Below are 18,698 nucleotides of genomic sequence, written 5' to 3' on the forward strand. Positions count from 1 at the left end.
TCGCTTGAGCCCAGGAGTTGGAGGTTGCTGTGAGCTGTAATGCCACGGCACTCTACCCAGGGGGATAGCTTGAGGCTCTGTCTCAAAAAAAAAAAGAAGTATTTGCTTTGATTAATCTTATCAGTTTGCTCTTTGCCTCAAGAGTCAAGCTTATATAGCAATTTCCTATTTGCATAATAAATCCAAACCATTCCAGATAATTAATCAACAAAATGCTTCCCTTAATGGGCAATATCTATTGTCTATGGAATGCTAATAGGACAGTATCTGCATTACGTGTGTCACAAAACACTTTCTCCTGCTGACATCTAACCCTGTGTCTTGTACTTGAGGGGTGAAAAAAAGCTAAAGAACTGGCCTTATAATTATCATAATTGCCTTTCTACATATTTACTGTTTTCAACTTCAAGGGCAGTAAGTAGGGGGTGTTAAATTACATGGCCAGACCCCTGAGCCCATTCCCAAAGGCTTCCTTCCCCTAACCAGCAGTCTCAGTGGCTAGTAGCTTATTCTTATGCCACAGGGGCACCTTAAGAGCTACAAAAAATGGGGGAGCACCAGGAGGCCCTGCTGCTTCTTTCTTGGGCAAGAAAATTGGTCCCCTCTCAGAAAGAGCCTCAGTGTACAGATATATAATGACACTTGATCAGATGGACACAGGGGGACAGGAATCCTTTAATAATTACATTTAGACTATTAACACGTCATAATTTGTGAAAGTTTTCAGACAATTACAAAAAGGTAACACTCATTCTCTCAACAGCTCCTGGCCCCTGGCTCCACCCTGTTCTCTCCTACACTACACTCTTTGCCTGGCAATTACCTTCATGGACTGAAAAAGAATTGTTAAGCAGCACTGAATACCAAAACGATCATTTCTTTGTCACCTTCAGAGAACTCAAAAAACAGAATCAGAACAGAGCATATGAAAATTAAAAATTACAGGCTTATAAGAAGTACTCTCAACTCAGCAGGCTCATGTAAAGTGAAGAATGGTAGTCAATGACACAGGACCACTTTCCAAAATCTCAGCCCATTCAGCCTAAAACCCACTCACCTTCAGAGGACACGGGGGAGGTGCAAACCTGACATCCTAGTGTCTCCACAACGCTGCAGGCTCTTCCTGCCCAGGGAGGCCAGAGGGTCTGTGCAGGAGACACGGCCTGGCTCTAGGCCAGCCTTCTCTAGGCCAGGGGCTCCCCTGCAAACCCCAGAATTCCTCATCCCCAGAGGAGATGTCTCATTCCCTCCCTCATCTTTTCCTCTATGTGGGAGCAAGGATATGACTACTACCTTATTTCTCCCTAAAGCTGTATCATATTTTACATGTGCCCTCAGCTTTGATCCTTAAAATACTCACCACACAGTAAGGGAGTAACCAGACAACAGCAGAACTTACTCTCATATTTTAATGACAACTAAAACAAAAGAGATGTCAACTGCTTAGAAATGAACAGTCACAGGAGTCCACATCTCATTAACGAGGTGGCCACTCACAAAGCACTTGCTGCGCCCCACAGATGGTGCTGTCTACAGAGCAGGGAGAAGCCTGGCCACCTCGGCCGTCAGCAGTCAGAAAGCTGACCTGTCTGTAACAGTCTGTCACTTCACACCACAGTGAGCACCACCAGCATTATTCTAACTAATAAATTCAACTGAGAATAACCTGTTTCGAGAAGAAAACTCACAGACTCCCCAGTGTGACCCCCACTCAGCCTGCGAGAGCCAGGGGCCAAGGCAGCCTGAGCACACATCCCCAAGCCCAGCTTCTACTCATGGTCAGGAAAGAAGCTCCTACCCTTACCTTCTACTAGTTCCCAACACACAGACCTTCCCAATAGGAGGCTGACGATGCCTGAACTCTGCCCATTATGAGCTGCTCCCCGGGAACAAGGGTGACCAAAACCCACCTGCTGCACGTCCTGCTGGAAGACGCACAGCTGCAGCCGCTGGTGCAGCCGGACCTTGCGGTGCTGCCAGATGTTCTCAAGCTGCCGCTGGTGGTGCAGCACCTCGTGGATGACGTCCAGGACGTGGTGGACGGCCTTGGAGTAGTTGGCAGAGGCTGTCAGGGAATCAGAGCTGCCTGGAGTCAAGGGCCGCTGCAGCTTGTCAAGGAGTGACTTCCCATCCTGGCTCACCTGCCCAGAAAATAGATAAGCAATTAATTATTCAAAATGTGAGGGCAAAATGCTGTCCTTAAATGCATGTGCGCACATGCACAGGCATGCGTGTACCTGGGCATTCACACACACTCTCACACCAAAGTTTTACTCAAAGGTATATTTTATATAGAAGAAAAAAATGTAAAAACATCCATCAGTTGTCCAACGACATCACAAAACAAAATGTAAATAAACTATTGAATTAAAATAAAAAAACCCCTCATCAAAAAAGATTATGGTAGTTTTTTTTTTTTTTTAAGAGTCACGACATGGGTCATGACATGATCATAATTCATTGTAGCCTCAAACTCCTGGGATCATAAATCATTGTAGCCTCAAACTCCTGGGCTCAAGTGATCCTCTACCTTAGCCTCCCTGGTAGCTGGGACTAAAGGTGATCTAATTTTTTAAACAAAAATTTTGTAGAGGCAGGGTCTTCTTATGTTGCCTGGGCTAGTCCCAAACTTCTGGCCTCAGGTGATACTATCACCTCAGCCTCCTAAGTAGAGTAGGATGTTATTTTTAATAAGCATGTTATTTGCCTTAAATGATACAAATTAGCTAATATAAAATGCATTACTGAAATATATGCAAATTAAACTTTAAAACTAATAATTTTCTCTTCAGATATTAAGTTAGAGTATGACAGATCATCACAATGGAGCAAAATTTTATTGCTAATCTTAAAAGTCCAGTTTAAAAAAAAAATCAATACTTTAGCACAGAGATAGAGAGCCTGCAGCCTAAAGGTCTTCCAGGTCTTTAAGTGTGGCCTTTTGATTAAATCCAAATTTAACACAACAAATTCTTTTATTAATGTATTTTTGTTCATCTTTTATATTTTATTTTATTTATTTTATTTTTTATGAGACAGAGCCTCAAGCTATCCCCCTGGGTAGAGTATCATGGCATACAGCTCACAGCAACCTCCAACTCCTGGGCTCAAGCGAGTCTCCTGCCTCAGCCTCCCAGGTAGCTGGGATCACAGGCGCCTGCCACAACGCCTGGGTATTTTTTGGTTGCAGCCATCATTGTTGCTTTGGCAGGCCTGGGCTGGATTCGAACCTGCCATCTTAGGCGTATGTGGCTGGAGCCTTAGCCACTTGAGCTACAGGCACTGAGCCTATATTTTATTTTTTAAATAAACACTTTTAAAATACCAAAGCACAAAGTAAGTTTTAATCAAATAATCTTCCCAGATTGACCAGCACAATTAGAACATTAGTAAACCATAGTGCTAAATTGATGGCTGCTACGCTCATGATTTAATTCTAACTTCCCTGGCCTGACTAGTACTCCTACTCACAGGCTGGTTGCCTGGTTGATGAGAGTTTATGGGAATCAAGTACACCAGACTGTTACCAGCTCTTCAAAATGGTGCACTGTGTTGCTGTTTGAAGTGGAATTTGTGAAGCACTGCACATCTCAAAAGAATGTTTTAATTCTGTCTAAGAGCCTATCATGTCAAAGAAGACCAAGGGAACACTGAAGAAGAAAACAGATTTTTAAATGAGGATTGGGAATTGCAATATTATCTTGTTTCTGCTAAAGGTAAGATGATTTGCTTGCTTTGTGATACTGCAGTATCAACAATTAAGAAATTCAATGGTCACCAGCATTATTAACACTCATAAGGACCACATATATTTTAAATTAGAGGATGAACTGGGCATGGTGACTCACACCTATAATTCTAGCACTCTGGGAGGCCAAAGCAGGTGGATTGCTTGAACTTAGGACAGTGGTTGCTAATGCTGCAGCCCTTTAGTACAGTTCAGTCATGACCCGCAGGTTGAGAACCACTGACTTAGGAGTTCAGACCAGCTTAAGCAAGAAAGAATCCCCTCCATAACTCCCACCACCAAAATCATCTCTTTCAAAAAAAAAAAAAATAGCCAGGTGTTGTGGCGGGTGCCTGTAGTCCCAGCTACTCAGGAAGCTGAGGCAAGAGAATCACCTGAGCCCAAGAGTCTGAGGTTGCTCTGAGCTATGATGCCACAGCACTCTACGAAGGGTGACAAAGTGAGACTCTGTCTCAACAAAAAATAAAACAAAACAAAGAAAAAAAATGCTGACAAAATAAATAAATTCGACGTAGAAAGGTTATATTGTGAAATAAAGAGATGAAAAGCAAAAGCAAAGACAATTCTAAGCAGCAATAAGACCTGAAAATACTGCCATGGAGCCAACTTATAATGCAGCTTACATACTCAGGAAAAAAGAGCAGCCACTCAGAGATGCAGAAACTGTGAAAGTTGTGGGATGCTCAGACCTCAATAACATAATGTTTCAAAGTACAAACAACTGTGTCTCTCAAAGAGAACCACAGCTGATCAGCAGCATGAGTTAGCCTTCAACTTACAGAACAACTTTGTGCATCACAAATACTTCAAAAGGAAAATATATATTATTCCATCACTTCAGATCAATTAACACAACAAATAAGTGAGGTGAAGGTTATGTTAACCAGTTTGATGTAAGCATTCCAAATTGTATATCAAATCAGCACATTGTACCCCATAAATGCATTAATGTATACAGTTATGATTTAATAAAAAAAATTAAGATTAATATGAGGGTACAAATGAGTAGGTTACATTGTGTTTGTTAGGTAAAGTTCAAATTGTAGTTGAGTGCATCACCCGATGATCAATTGATTCTACTGATTCGGTGCAGGTTTTTATACTTCGTTTAGGACATAACAAAGGATTTTCTTTGCCTTGAAGAGTTATTTGCTTTGGGTACTTCAGCGAACAACAGAACAGGGGAAATAGGTATCTTCAACAATTTTCAAGATAAATGTCATGAAATTGGACTGAATTTGGAAACTTAGCATATGTTTCATGATAGGAAAACATGAAGGGTTTACTGAACAAAAATAAAAAAAGTATTAACAATATGAAACCAATAGATAAACAACTACACTCCCACATGGGAGAAAAAATTAAATTCAAGTGGAGGGAGGGGAGGAAAGGGAAAAGGAAGGGAGGAGGGAAGGGGGATTAGTAAGCTCGTACCTTCTGTGCACAATGTAAGGGTGGACAGCAAACCCCTGGGTGATGCACTCAACTACGATTTGAACTTTACCTAACACAATGTAACCTACTCATTTGTGCCCTCATATTAATCTTAATTTTTTTATTAAATCATAACTGTATACATTAATGCATTTATGGGGTACAATGTGCTGATTTGATATACAATTTGGAATGCTTACATCAAACTGGTTAACATAACCTTCACCCCACTTATGTGTTAAGACATTTATACTCTACTCTTCATAGTTTTGACATGTACCTTGGCATTGTGCACATTGCTTCCTAAAAAGAAATCCAGAGCTAATCTGAATTTTTTAATAAAAAGAATTAACAGATCCAGATGCTCTCATTTCTTTTCATTATATCTTGCAACATCAAAATCGCTGTGTTAATAAGTGACACTTTGCAACAAGTATTGTTAATTATATCTGTGCAAGCATACAAGTGCAACATGACAGCCTCAGCTTCGTAATATGCTGAAGTTGAACAAAGAGGTATTCGGTGTGGATTCGCTGTATCATTCTAAAGTGCACGGGCTATCCCAGGGACAGGTGTTAGCCAAAATTTTCTCTGAGAGAACAGATAGTTAAATTTTATGAAGATCAGAATAGCAGTGTCAATTACTGGAAGATTTCTATAGAAAAGCAGCATTTCTGTGTGATATCATATTAAATCGAAATGACTCAACTATTTCTTTTATTTTGTTTTTTGTTTTGAGATAAAGTCTATGTTGCCCTCAGTAGAGTGCTGTGACCTCAGACCTCACAGCAACCTGAAACTTGGGCGATTTTCTTGCCTCAGCCTCCCAAAGCAGCTGGGACTACAGGAGCCTGCCACAACACAGGCTATTTTTTGTTGTTGTTTGGCAGACCTGGGCCCCAGCACATTATGTGGCCAGTGCCCTGGCCGCTGAGCTACAGATGCCGAACCTCAAATACTTCTTTGAAAGATAAAGCTAAGTCTATGCGTGATATGTGGGGGGAAAAAAATTCAAGCATTTCAAAAAAAAAAGTTTTTTTAAAAAACACTTTTTCTTCAAAAGTAAATTTTGGAAATATTTTCCCCAGTTAGCAAAGGTCATTTATGAGCAGGATTATCTACGCAAACCATCTGAAGAATACACAGCTGTTATGGACCCATTAATTGCAGAATTCAATGAAAGCTTTACTGACTTTGAGACTCGTGACATCACAATCAAATTTGCATTTTGACCTCAGCAAGCTTTCTTTACCAAAGCACCTAAAGAACTACAGATGGAAATGACTGAGGTCTCAATAGATGACATTTTAAAGATGACATTTAAAGCATCAACTGATGTGAAGAAATATGGAAAAATGCAGAATGACCACACCTTCAGCCACATGCTCCAAAAAATGCTTTCTTGCTTTCAACCACTTTACTGCTACAAATCTATATTCTCCTACGTAACTGAAATCAAGATGCCATTAAGGTTACAAATGACGGATACCCATCTAGAGGACCTCCATGCTGCAACCAAATATTCAAATGCTTTCCAACAAAAAGCAGATACAACAAAGTCAATAAAACATCAGCTAACTGGCTCAGCGCCTATAGCTCAACTGGCTAAGGCGCCAGCCACGTACACCTAAGGTGGTGGGTTCGAATCCCCAGCCCAGACCCGCCAAACAACAATGACGGCTGCAACCAAAAAATAGCCGGGCGTTGTGGCGGGCGCCTGTGGTCCCAGCTACTTGGGAGGCGGAGGCAGGAGACTCGCTTGAGCCCAGGAGTTGGAGGTTGCTGTGAGCTGTAATGCCACGGCACTCTACCCAGGGGGACAGCTTGAGGCTCTGTCTCAAAAAAAAAAAAAAAAAAAAAAAAAAAATCAGCTAACTAAGACCAGCAAATAATTTTTTGTTTTTTGAAACTATTCAGTGCATAGTAGTTAGACGTTTACAAAATAATGTATATATGAAGTATATCTAAGTGAAGTTTCTTGGATTTGGCCTCATGTGCTTACAGCTAAATTACTGTGGCCTTCTGACATGAGGGCTGCAATCTAGCACCAGGCAAGGAGTTATGTACTTAAACTTTCCAACATAGCTGGATAGCAATTTTACTTCACAAAATTAAAAGAAAATTAAAAGTGCCATTTTATTTGGTATTTTAACTTTAAAAAGTAATTTTAATTAAAATTCCATCATTTAAATTTTCAGTGTTATATATCTATGGCAGTTAATTCTCAAACTACAATTAAAGAATCCAGGCTAATAAGAGTAATAAGAAAGAGGAGAGTGGAATATGGGGAGGAAGCATTAGGTATTCTTCATATTTACAAGTGATTCTTTTACCTTTTTTCCCCAGAATATTAGGGGGCTACACATTTTGTTTACATACTTAGTTTTCTGCACGAATTGAGTTAAGGATATAAGCATGCCCTCCAGTGTGCACCACACCCAATAGATGTGAATTTACCCCACCCCAAATCCCCGTCTCAGCTTGATTTTCATTGAGATTTACTTCCTTATGTGCAGGTTAAGTGGTGATCGATCAGTTCAAACCTGGTATTCAGTACATATGTTTCTCCATTCCTGTGAATTTTCACATAGAGGAATGTTCTCCAGTTCCATCCAGATTATAAACAGAAATTTATAAGTGACTCTTTAAGATTTTGAGTAATTATGCCATATATGATAGAGAAAAATATGACCTGATCAGACAATGCAGAGGCATGTGGCATATAAAGTGTGTGATATGGGCGTCTTAAGTGAGGCCTCTGCACTATTATCCTTCTGCTCAGATGCTCCCACATCTGAAAACTTCCTAGGGTTTCTGACAGAGGAGGAGCAAACAGGGACCTTTTAACAGACAGGAACACAGTAGAGGAACTCTAACACTGACTGTGACCACACGGGCCAGGGCTGAAAGCGCCTCCGCACCAACCCCTGTGGGCAGAAAGTCCCAGTTGGTTGTGCTGGAGAACAACATGTTTATTTTTCAGTACCTGAATTTGAGACCTTTTTTAGAAATGCTGATTATGCCTTATGAAAGTTTCTTAGTTTAATGCTCATTAAATACATCCTTCTAGCAAAACGTAAGAGCAAACAAGCCCAACTGACATAATCAAAGACAGGGCAAACAAGAACCAAGTTAACTACTGAGTGTCAGTCAAAACAGCACATACTGAAACAAACACAGGAGCTGTTAGGAGTCTTCTAAAGCCGGGGCTCTCAGCAAACCCCAGAAATTTCTGGAATTCATGTAGGCATTGTGAATACATTGATATTTAAGGAGGAGAGACACAAGGACTGATTCGGGTGGTGGATTCAGAGAAGCAGGCTACTCTGAAATAGGCAGGGTATGACCACGTAATGAGTAACTGTCCTGCCTTTGTGAACATGAACTAGGCTGTATTTAACATACACACACAGTGCTTTTTTCCTTTTTCCTTTTTTTTGCCTAATTTTAACATCACTGATCTTTTCAGGAATGCAAAACCATGTGAATCAAGAAAAGACACTGCTTAATTTCTCTGGAACTTTACCGGGGCTGCTTACCATTTCAAAATATCACACACTTCACCATAATAAGACCATTCTCAGCATTTACGTCACCAAGATAACACATGTGCAGTCTATATTTGTAGTTGCTCCACTCACAATGGTTTTATTAATATGACTAGCATCTGACTGCTTTTCTCCTACTGTAGATGTGCTTAAGCATGTATAGACTGAAACATATTTCATCACAAGTCATCTAGCTTTTGTCTCTAACTTACAAGGCTATACATTATGTAGTTTGTAGCAAATACACAATTTATACATCTACATACAAAAGATATGTAAAGGAAGACTAAATCACCTAATGCTTTTTCTTTCCGGATCACAAAGCAGGCATTGTTAAAATTTCTGTTATGGCTTGGCACCTGTGGCTCAGGCAGCTAAGGCCCCAGCCACATACACCTAAGGTGGTGGGTTCAAATCCAGCCCGGCCTGCCAAACAACAATGATGGCTGCAACCAAAAAATAGCCAGGCATGTAGCGGGTGCCTATGGTCCCAGCTACTTGGGAGGTGGAGGCAGGAGACTTGCTTGAGCCCAGGAGTTGGAGGTTGCTGTGAGCTATGATGCCATAGCACTCTACCCAAGGGCACAGCTTGAGGCTGTCTCAAAAAAAAATTTTTTGTTACACAATCAAAGTGTATAACAGAGAAGCACTGCTCCAAGTATGCATTTCCCATTACACAGACCCTAGAAAGAATTCCTTATAAATATTTCCCCTAGGTTTTACTCCTTTTAATACACATACATGGGAAAATGTACCATGAGAGCATCTGATCTGATGAACAGGTGCCAGAAAGATATAGATCAGAAGGAGTGTTAGAAACAGATACTGCCTCCCCAAAGTCCATTCACTCCTACAGTCAGAAACAGAAATGGTCCCACTCTAAGCTGCATTCCTAGCGTTGCTTATGTATAGATGAGTGCTGAATATACAGAAGTAAAGAATCATGAATGAGAATTATAGGAAAGCTGTTTAGGGGCTAAGTTGGCAGGCATGCTCTTTCCCCCTTGTCCCTTCCTCTTCCCTGCTACCAAGAACCAGAATGAGATGGCTGAACTTCACCAACTATTGATGACTCTGAGGTGATCTTAAAAACAGCAGCGTAGCTGTTAAAAATGCAATATAGAGAGAAAGATCCAGAGACCCTCCTACTAACAGCACTACCTCACTGGCCCTCCAATGCCAGCCTTTAGATTTCCTTTACACCGGCAGACAGCCACTCTCTATCTCAAGCCATTGTTCTGGATCTTAAACCATCAATACAAAATAACAAAATGGGTTTACAGCCCTCACCAAGTTCCCAAGAGGAATCTATGCGACACAACTAATATTCTCCTGGGAATGGACTACTCTGAGCAACAGTATTCCAATGGTCCCTTCTTTCCTTGAACGGCTTTGTAACTAACAGACCTCGGCAGCAGAGTCATGACTGGATTTTGAAGGGCACTGGCTCGTGGTGGTGGAGAGGTGGTGAGAAACGTCTGCTGAGCAGTGAAAACCTTAACATCAGACGACTCACTGAACCAAACTCCATCTTCCGGGCAATCAAAAGTAGGGATTAATGTGTCTTTGTGGGTGCCACCACTGGTCTGTCATTTGCTGGTAGTGACAGTGGCAGTAAAGACTCCAGGCAAGAAAACACCTCTTGTACTCACCACAACCAGAGAGCATGGAACTAACTCTAAATGCATGTTCACACAGAGCAGTTCTCTAACAGACCTTTCCAGAAATAATTCCATTTGATTTCAGTATAGCTTTTGTAGATTTGGCAGTTAAGAAGTATTATTTAAGCACATGAAAGATAGCATATATATTTTTGCAGCTTTTAGTAAAATGTCTTTGTAAATATGTGAAAAAATATGTTCCGTTTAATGAAGACCGCTGTTATATTGTACGGAAGTAATGATTTTAAGTGTTACAGAATAACTAGAAGAAAACTAACTGAAGAAGAGATTGTAAAGTATATAGCAGACAACAAATTCATATGTGATTTAAGTACTAAAACAAGTAATACAAGTTTATGGTACATGATGTCCTGTTTCTTAAACTACAGAATGAGATGAATGAATTTAGTTCAGTTCAATGCTTTGTTTAAAAGCCTGTTTTTAGCTCGTAGGCACTCAAACTCTGTCCCATAAAGAACAACAGCTGTGAAAAGAAAATAAACTCTCATTATTAAATAGCAGGACTTTTCTCTGATTTTTTTTTAACAGATCAAATCAGCTCATTTTTCAGTCTGCTCTTTGTTTTTCTTGGAATACAGGGCTGAGGGACCTGAGGTGCAATCAAAGTTAAATTTTACAAAGAATAACATTTCATAATTACTTGAATTAATAGAAAAATGCAAGTACTGACTAAAGTAAAAAAGTAATAAAAATTTAAAATTTTACCATATCAAAAGTAATATTTAAGAGGAAATGAGTGTTTAAAATCTAGAGGAATGTCCTCATTCTTGAATGTTTATGTTTAATCAAAACTACATGTAAGATTTATAACTGAATTTCTGTCTATTGTCCTTTAAAAAGTTTTCTTATTTCTAGTACTGGTACCTCCATATTTCCCATTAAATCAGAGTAGAGCTAAGAGTCTCCAGCAGGAATATTTTTCACTTGCACAAAGGACGAATATTGTTCTGATCGATGGAAAGAGAATAGTACTTAGATTTTATTGTTTAATGCTGCAAATGCAACAACCACCCAAAGACCTACAGATAATAATCAAGTAGGTCTGAATGTGGTGCCTTGGGTCTAAAAGTGCTAGAAAATGGTATTCCTAAGACAACAAAAATAGGCAAAATACACAAAAACCCTTAGCCTGTCACAAAGAAACGGTGGTCCTTCAGAATCTCCACGAAATGAATTGTACTGTCTGCACCGACTGAGAGCTCACACTGCTTTAATTCTGCCACCAATCGGCACAGGAGCCTGGGTATGGTCTCACCCTCCTGTCCAGCTCTTGTGAAATTATTCCCTTATCAAGGTTCTAATAAAGCAGAAAAGAGAAAGGGTGAGTGAGTACCAGCTCATGAGAGCCTGAGTGTCTGAGTGAGGAGGCCAAAGCTGTCTTGGCTCCAGTGGCTACACTGAGAAGCTCTCATGAATAACGCAGGCCAACTATCTCCTGAAAGGCCACGGACTGGCAGCAACAGGTATTCTCCCATGCCTGGGGGAGCCCGTCCCATAAAGAACTTTCCCTAGGCAAAGTTCTTACAGGATGGGCCTCCAAAAGCTGATTTCTATTCCTTTTGGCTATTTGATTTCTTCTTCAAAACCAGCTCAGTCTAACCTTGTTGGACTCTAATGCCTCCATCTGTGATTATCAGAAAGGAAAAACCAAAGTAAAACCAAGACTGATGCCAAAGCAGCCCAGCTGGTGTGAGCCAGGTGTGCACCTGTTTTCCCGATGGTACCTGGCTCTACTTTTGCTGCTCTTGTAGTATTTCAAGCCCTTGCAAGGCCTCCAGCTGAGTTCAGGGTAAGGAGAAGACAAGCTCTGAGCAGCAGCAGGTGCTGACCAGCGCTCCATGGGTGTCCAGCAATGCTGCCGCCTTCAGTAGGGCTTTGAAACCACATGTTGTAAGTGGCCCCAGAGCAACTTTCCACACACATTGCAGAGAGGGCTTTAGCAACTTTCCCACCCGGGTGACTCATGTCGCTGTGTCTTTCCCTCATGCTACTAACACTGACCATGCCATCACTCAGTCATCCCCATGCAGGATGAGCTAAGCTGTGCACGGGTCAGCACACTTGTCAACCTGGGAAATGCACACGAATCCCAAACCCTGAAGTCACCTGGGATCAGGGCAGGACAAGGCACAGGGCGTTCCACCTTGCTCCTGCTCCACGTTGCACTTACCACACAGGCCCACCTCGCAATGCAGGCTTACAAGGCGACATGGCACGCTGAGGGGAAAACCATTTTTTCTCTTTTTTGTTTTTTTGCAGTTTTTGGCCGGGGCTGGGTTTGAACCCACCACCTCCAGCATATGGGGCCAGCGCCCTACTCCTTTGAGCTATATAGGTGCCTCCTGAAGGGAAAACCATTTTAATGAATTTGGTTTGTTGAGAAACCTGTGGATGAGTTGGCTTACCTCAAATGTTCAGAATCACTACTCTACATGCTGTTCTGAAAACCACAGTTTACCTCAGGTGTTTCCGCCACACCACTCCCCTCAGATCAACCTCAGCAAACAGCCTGGCAAGCGGAAGCGAGCCAGCGCCACGTGAGGCACAGGTCTGGTCCTGTGGCTAAAACACAACAGGAGCAGCGTGGGACACGCCTAATCAAAACACAGTAAAGCAGCTGTTGGTGTCTTGAAAAAAAATCCCGGGACGGTTTCCCAAAGCAAACTTCTGTCGTCAGAGATTAGCGATTGTTGACACTATTTAAAAGGAAAAAAACTATAGAAAAAGGAAACAGAAGGACGGATGGAAGGAGTGAGGGGAGGAAGGAAGAAGAGAAGGGAGGAGAGAAGAAAGGCAACAAGGAAAGAGGGCCACAGGGAGGAAAGGGAAGGCCGAAGTCAGAAGCAGGCCCTGCTTGTAAAAGCACCTGCCCTGAGGACGCCGACCCAGCTCCTGTGTAACAGAAGCAGCCAAAACCCGGGGGACAGATGCCTCCTTGGGGACCTAGGCCTCTTTAGAAATGAAAGTATCAGTAAAAACACATGTTATTAATACAGACAGATACAGCAGTAGTTTTAGATGTGTGTACGGGGGGAGGCACAGTCGGTAACTAGGTGGATGAGTCACTGGGTGAATGGTGGGTGGGGGGACCAGTGAATGGATGGGTGGGCAAGTGGTGGACAGAAGAGTGGATGGATGGATGGATGGGTGGGGGAATGAACAGGATAGTAGGTGGATGAATGAGGGGATGGGGGTAGGTGGATGGATGGGTAGGTAGATGGAAAGGTACACAGATGGGTGAGGGATGGATGGAGGGAGTGCGGGTGGATGTAGTTGTGGGGCTACATACTCATATACTCATGCTCCCTGATGCTGTCTGCTCGGAGTGCCTAGAAACACTGACACCTCACAAGCACACAAGCACTTTGAGCACCAAGGACTTAGGTTCTAAACAGCATCCACCACTACAAGCGACCATCTCACCTGGTGAGATGGCAGATCCTAGAGTGGGCAGGCAAAGTACAAATTAAGTCTGGAGCCAGGAAGCAAGTGAATGCTCAAAAGACACGGAAAGGGGCTCCCACTGGCCACCTCCAGGCAGTTGAGGCATCAAAACGGAATGTCAGATTACAGCCCATTGAATGTAAGATTTCATGAATTCATACTGATCTAAACACACAAATAAGCGAACAAATAAGGGATAAAGAAAACAGAAGCTCGTCCTTACGGAGGAAAACCACCTAACCAGGTGCTTACCCTCAGCCAACCATCACAGTGGTGGCTGACAGGGCAGAAACCCTCAGTGGAAGAGGCTGTGAGGCTATGAGGAGTCTGGTGAGGAGCAGGGACTGGTGGTGTTATCAGTGCATCTCCCCACAGACGCTCGGCAAGAACACGTGTTTTAAATGGTGACTGTATACTGGAGAAACCCTGCAGACACCCATCTGACCAGCGGCCAAGATTAATGTCACCAACGGTGGCACCACTGTGACCTGCCAAGAAGACACAGCCTGAGCAGCCCCAGAGAAGAACCACATAGGCCCAGGAGATGGAAGGTGATGCGCTCAGGGGAAGGCCTGTGCTCTAAGAATGTCAAAGCTGTGCAGGCAGAGAAAGACTAATTAATGTTCCCTATCAGAGGAGACTGATGAGACACGGCCACTCAAGGTAACAGGTGTTGCTGGACAGCATCCCAGACAAGGAAGGAAAAGGAGACATCTTTGGAACAGTCGGGCAAACAGGAATGGGGTCTGTGGCTGGATGGTCATGCTGTACCAGTGTTGATTTGCTGACTAAAGGACGGAGGGAGGCAGAAATGCCCCAAACTGGGAAATCAGGGTCCAGGCAAAATAGGAGGTCTCTGTGCTGCTCTATCACTTTCCAGAAGGCCTGAAACCATTTCAAAGTTTAAATAAAAGGTAAAACAATTCATTCTGTCCTGCTGAAAATTCAGTTCATTCAGTTCATATTATTGTCTCCTAGAATTTACACCTCAGATGCAAATAGGCCCATAGGCTAAAATTGTGGTTTAAGACCTCAGCCTGGGAGGCAGCTTACTTCTCATCAAATTATTCTGAATTATTAGTACCAATGTCAATCAAATCAAATGGCATAATGAGTAAATGTAAGTTTCTGTGCCAGTATGTCCCAGTTGTACAGAATATAGTGGTAATGGTTAGAGATTCTGTATTTAACTGAAAGTGCCAAGAGCAACAAGCAGGCTGAACAGACCAGCTCGCCTGGAAGACAACACAGGTCAGGTCGAGGTGACTCTGATGTAAGTCACACACAGGCAAAGGCTGTAACCCAGCTCCTGCCAATCACCTGTGAACTACTCAATTCCATCTTGGTCTGGCAAGTGTATGCAGACAGCTGGCCGCAGGCCTACCAATGCAATCAAAGTGCAGTTTCCAAGAAAAGGATTCATGAAAGCAGATAGTGAAGGCCTCTTTATGTGAGTAACATGGTCATTCATTTTCTACATTAAAGGTCAAGTTACACAGTGCACAGAGATGGCACGTTAGAGCAAAAGACACATAATCCTCATGGACGGATGTCACGAAAAAATTTACAAACTTGTTCAATTTTCAGCTTTGCTACCAAAAAGTCTATCACTTAAACAGTTTCTAATAAATTAGATAACCAAATTGGGTAAAAAACACTGGATGCAAAATTAAGAAAAATAATATAGAACGTAATATTTTTTAATTATATAAGCAACATGCTTTAAAAACAGGGTCTTGTTAAGCAAAAATGTCGCTAGCGGGACACAGAATTAAGTATCAACTTTTGTGTGAAGGAGTACTCACGTTCTGAATTGAATCTACAGTCATGCATCACTGAAGGGGGCTTTACCTTGTGTGAGTGTCACAGAGCGCCTGCACAGACCTAGGACCACCACACTGAGGCTCTATGTTGAGCCTACTGCTCCTTGGCTACGAACCTCACAGCATGTTACAGTACTGAATACACAGATGATTATAAGAGAATGGTAAGTATTTGTGAATTTAAATGTAGGAACAGGTACAATAAAAATACCGATTATAATCTCACGGACCGTTGTCATATATGTCAGTCATTTTGAAATGCATGTCTGTAGTAGTGAATCACATTATCATTTAATTCAGTAATGGGTCAACAGACCCAGGCCCAAGGACATCAGAGTGACAGCTGGGCAATGAAGCAAAGCAGAAGCTGTCAGAATGAAATGCAAATGGCCAATTACTTCCAACAACTTCGAAAAGTGTAGATGTGGTTCAGATCAAGACTGAGAAGATGTACTTTGTGCCCAGCACTTTGCTGGTGCTTTGAAACACTTTCTTCTGGAAGCCTCACAATAATAATAACACAGAACATTATAGCTACAGATGCTTCCTGTTAAGATAGGAAATCTTTCAGAAAAAAACAAGTGCAGAGAATCTCGCCCCGCAACCCCACCATCCCCAGGGCTGTAACCATTATCATAAAGGCAGGCTGCTTCCAAGGGCATGATGAACAGGACATGGGCAAGGGAAAACACTCAACGATCTATCTGTAGCTGCCCTCATCACTGGTCCCAAGGACCTGAGGAGGACGGCACAGGTAAAGTGGCACTCTTCAACCTGCCTTGCGCTGTGTGCAGCCACTGTGGATAGCTACCATACAGTACGGCTGAGAGGCAGCCAAGGGGTGACAGAGGACACAGAACCAGCCTGCCTGGGCTCACATCCTGCTCCACCAGCTGCTGACCTTGACACCAGTAACACTTCTGTGCCCCAATTTCTTCATGTGTAGCAGAGGGGACAGTAACAGCACTTGCCTTGCAGTTGTAAGCATTAATCATAACAAAGTTATAACACAACCTAGCTCAGAAGAAAGTAGCAGAAAATAAAACAGGAATACATTAAATAATGTAATGTACCCTAAAAAAAAAAAAATTTTTTTTTTTTTTCAGTTTTTGGCCAGGGCTGGGTTTGAACCCACCACCTCCAGCATATTATACCCCAAATTAATAAAGAAAACCCTACGCTTAGATTGTTAAAACAGATGGCATACAGACATAATGGTATATACATACAAAAATGGTGTACCTTGAAATCCTGACTTTTTCTAAAAACTTTCACTCTGGAAGATTAAATTGAGTCGGACTAGGCTGAACAGCACAAAAAAATACTTATTTCTTAAATATATGCGGACAAGAAGGCTGGACTTTCATTCACTGGAGCAGATGAAAATATGAGCACTCTAAAGGAAATCCGCAAACATCTCAGCGACATAGAAAATTCCCACCTGCACACCAGCCTGCTTCACTTACTGTTCACACACGCAGGAGTTCAAATGTTAAATAACTAAACTGCAGTTTAACTTGACATCAATAAGCTTTTTATGGCTAGCCAGAATTTCAATTTTTTTTCAGCTTTTGATGCTATGATGTGGCAGTAACCCTGCCTTGTAATTTTCAGTAAAATTGGCCACTTACCTCAGAATAAGCAAGAGTGATATGTTCGTAGATCCCCTGGTGGTGATGGATGGCGTCCTCTAGGTCCTGCAGCTCTGAGGGAAGGTCCACCTCACCGCAGGCTTTACACCATGAGTCCACGTTGCTCATGTACTTGGAAAGTTTAAAAAAAAAAAAAAAAGATTATTTCTATCAACAGCAATTTATTTTGACAAGTGGATTTTTTTTAACATGGTTTGAAAAGTAAGGCAATAGAGGGAGTGTCTAAGAATGGAGTAGAGCCTAATCTCCACCCCAAATGGCCTTAATGTAAGTTCTCAAACCTGGTTCCTGGATTCCACCTGCCAGAGAGTGGGTTCTGCAGGAACCTGCATTTTAAATGAATACCTCAACTGACCACTGCCCAGGTCTGTGCACACCCCTGGAGCAAAAAGATCCTGTCTGGGGAATCCTAAAGAATCTTCACCCTCCACATGCCCTGCAATCCCAGCAATTCAGGATCCCCTCTCAGCCTCAGCCAGGGCTCAACAGCAGATATAACATCTCCATGGAGGTGTTTTTCAACCATAGCTCTTTCCTTTGACATTAAAATGCCAATGAAAAAGTGTAAGATATCCAGAATCATTTACTTAACATTAGGAAAAGCAATCAGCCCATTTTTCTACCCATTGCAAAAGAAATTAATCCTGAAATTAAAAGGCAACCGAGCAAAAGAAGTCTACATTTCTCCACTGTGAATCTCAGGAAAGGCTTCAGGAGGCATCTGAATCATACAGGTCTTTCCAACTTGCAGGTGAACAAGAAAACCTGACCCTCACTAACAGTCTAGAGTGCTGACAATGGCCACTCCACCTCAATCTTCTCCACTGCCATCCCACATCTTTAGGATTCATCAATTCATGATAAATCACTGCCAGATTTCCTAGGGAGATCCCATCCAAGTCCATCACAGTTAAGTGTCAAAGCCAAGTGCAGAAAGGCCAATTTAAAAAGCAAATTCAATTAAGCCACAGAGACACCCACACATTTCCCTTGGTTTTAACCTCTTTAACTTTATACTTAGCAGGGAATGCAGAACAAGACCTACTTAAAATGCAGTAACTGACTGCCCGGAAAGGAAATGCACTACGACTCTCTTAAAATATAATGAGAATAACCTCCCAGTTACTTGTAGTATTTTAAGGACCCTAAAATAGACAAGTCACTCAAATAATAATTGTTTATGAAAATTCTTTTATTGTTAATGTATTTATTAGTTCAGAAAAATTTCTGTCTGCAAATCTTAAGGCTAGAAACCAATTCTTTTTTTTTGAGACAAGAGCCTCAAGCTGTCTCCCTGGGTAGAGTGCCGTAGCATCTCAGCTCACAGCAACCTCCAACTCCTGGGCTCAAGCGAGTCTCCTGCCTCT

The 18,698-nt window shown here is 42.0% G+C and overlaps 1 protein-coding gene across 1 annotated transcript in view; it reads right to left on the reverse strand.

Annotated features, from left to right (window-relative positions):
- Positions 1–18,698, reverse strand: part of TRIO (trio Rho guanine nucleotide exchange factor) — a 235,899-nt gene that overhangs the window by 182,225 nt on the left and 34,976 nt on the right. Inside the window, exons 7-8 of the mRNA XM_003789545.3 lie at positions 17,311–17,442; positions 1,911–2,141 (exon numbers count right to left, since the gene is read on the reverse strand). Coding sequence (XP_003789593.1) covers positions 1,911–2,141; positions 17,311–17,442 — 363 coding nt within the window. The remainder of the gene's footprint in view (positions 1–1,910; positions 2,142–17,310; positions 17,443–18,698) is intronic.

This window comes from Otolemur garnettii, unplaced genomic scaffold (genome assembly GCF_000181295.1).
Source record: "Otolemur garnettii isolate 467f Iridium unplaced genomic scaffold, OtoGar3 scaffold00033, whole genome shotgun sequence".
Taxonomy (NCBI): Eukaryota; Metazoa; Chordata; class Mammalia; order Primates; family Galagidae; genus Otolemur; species Otolemur garnettii.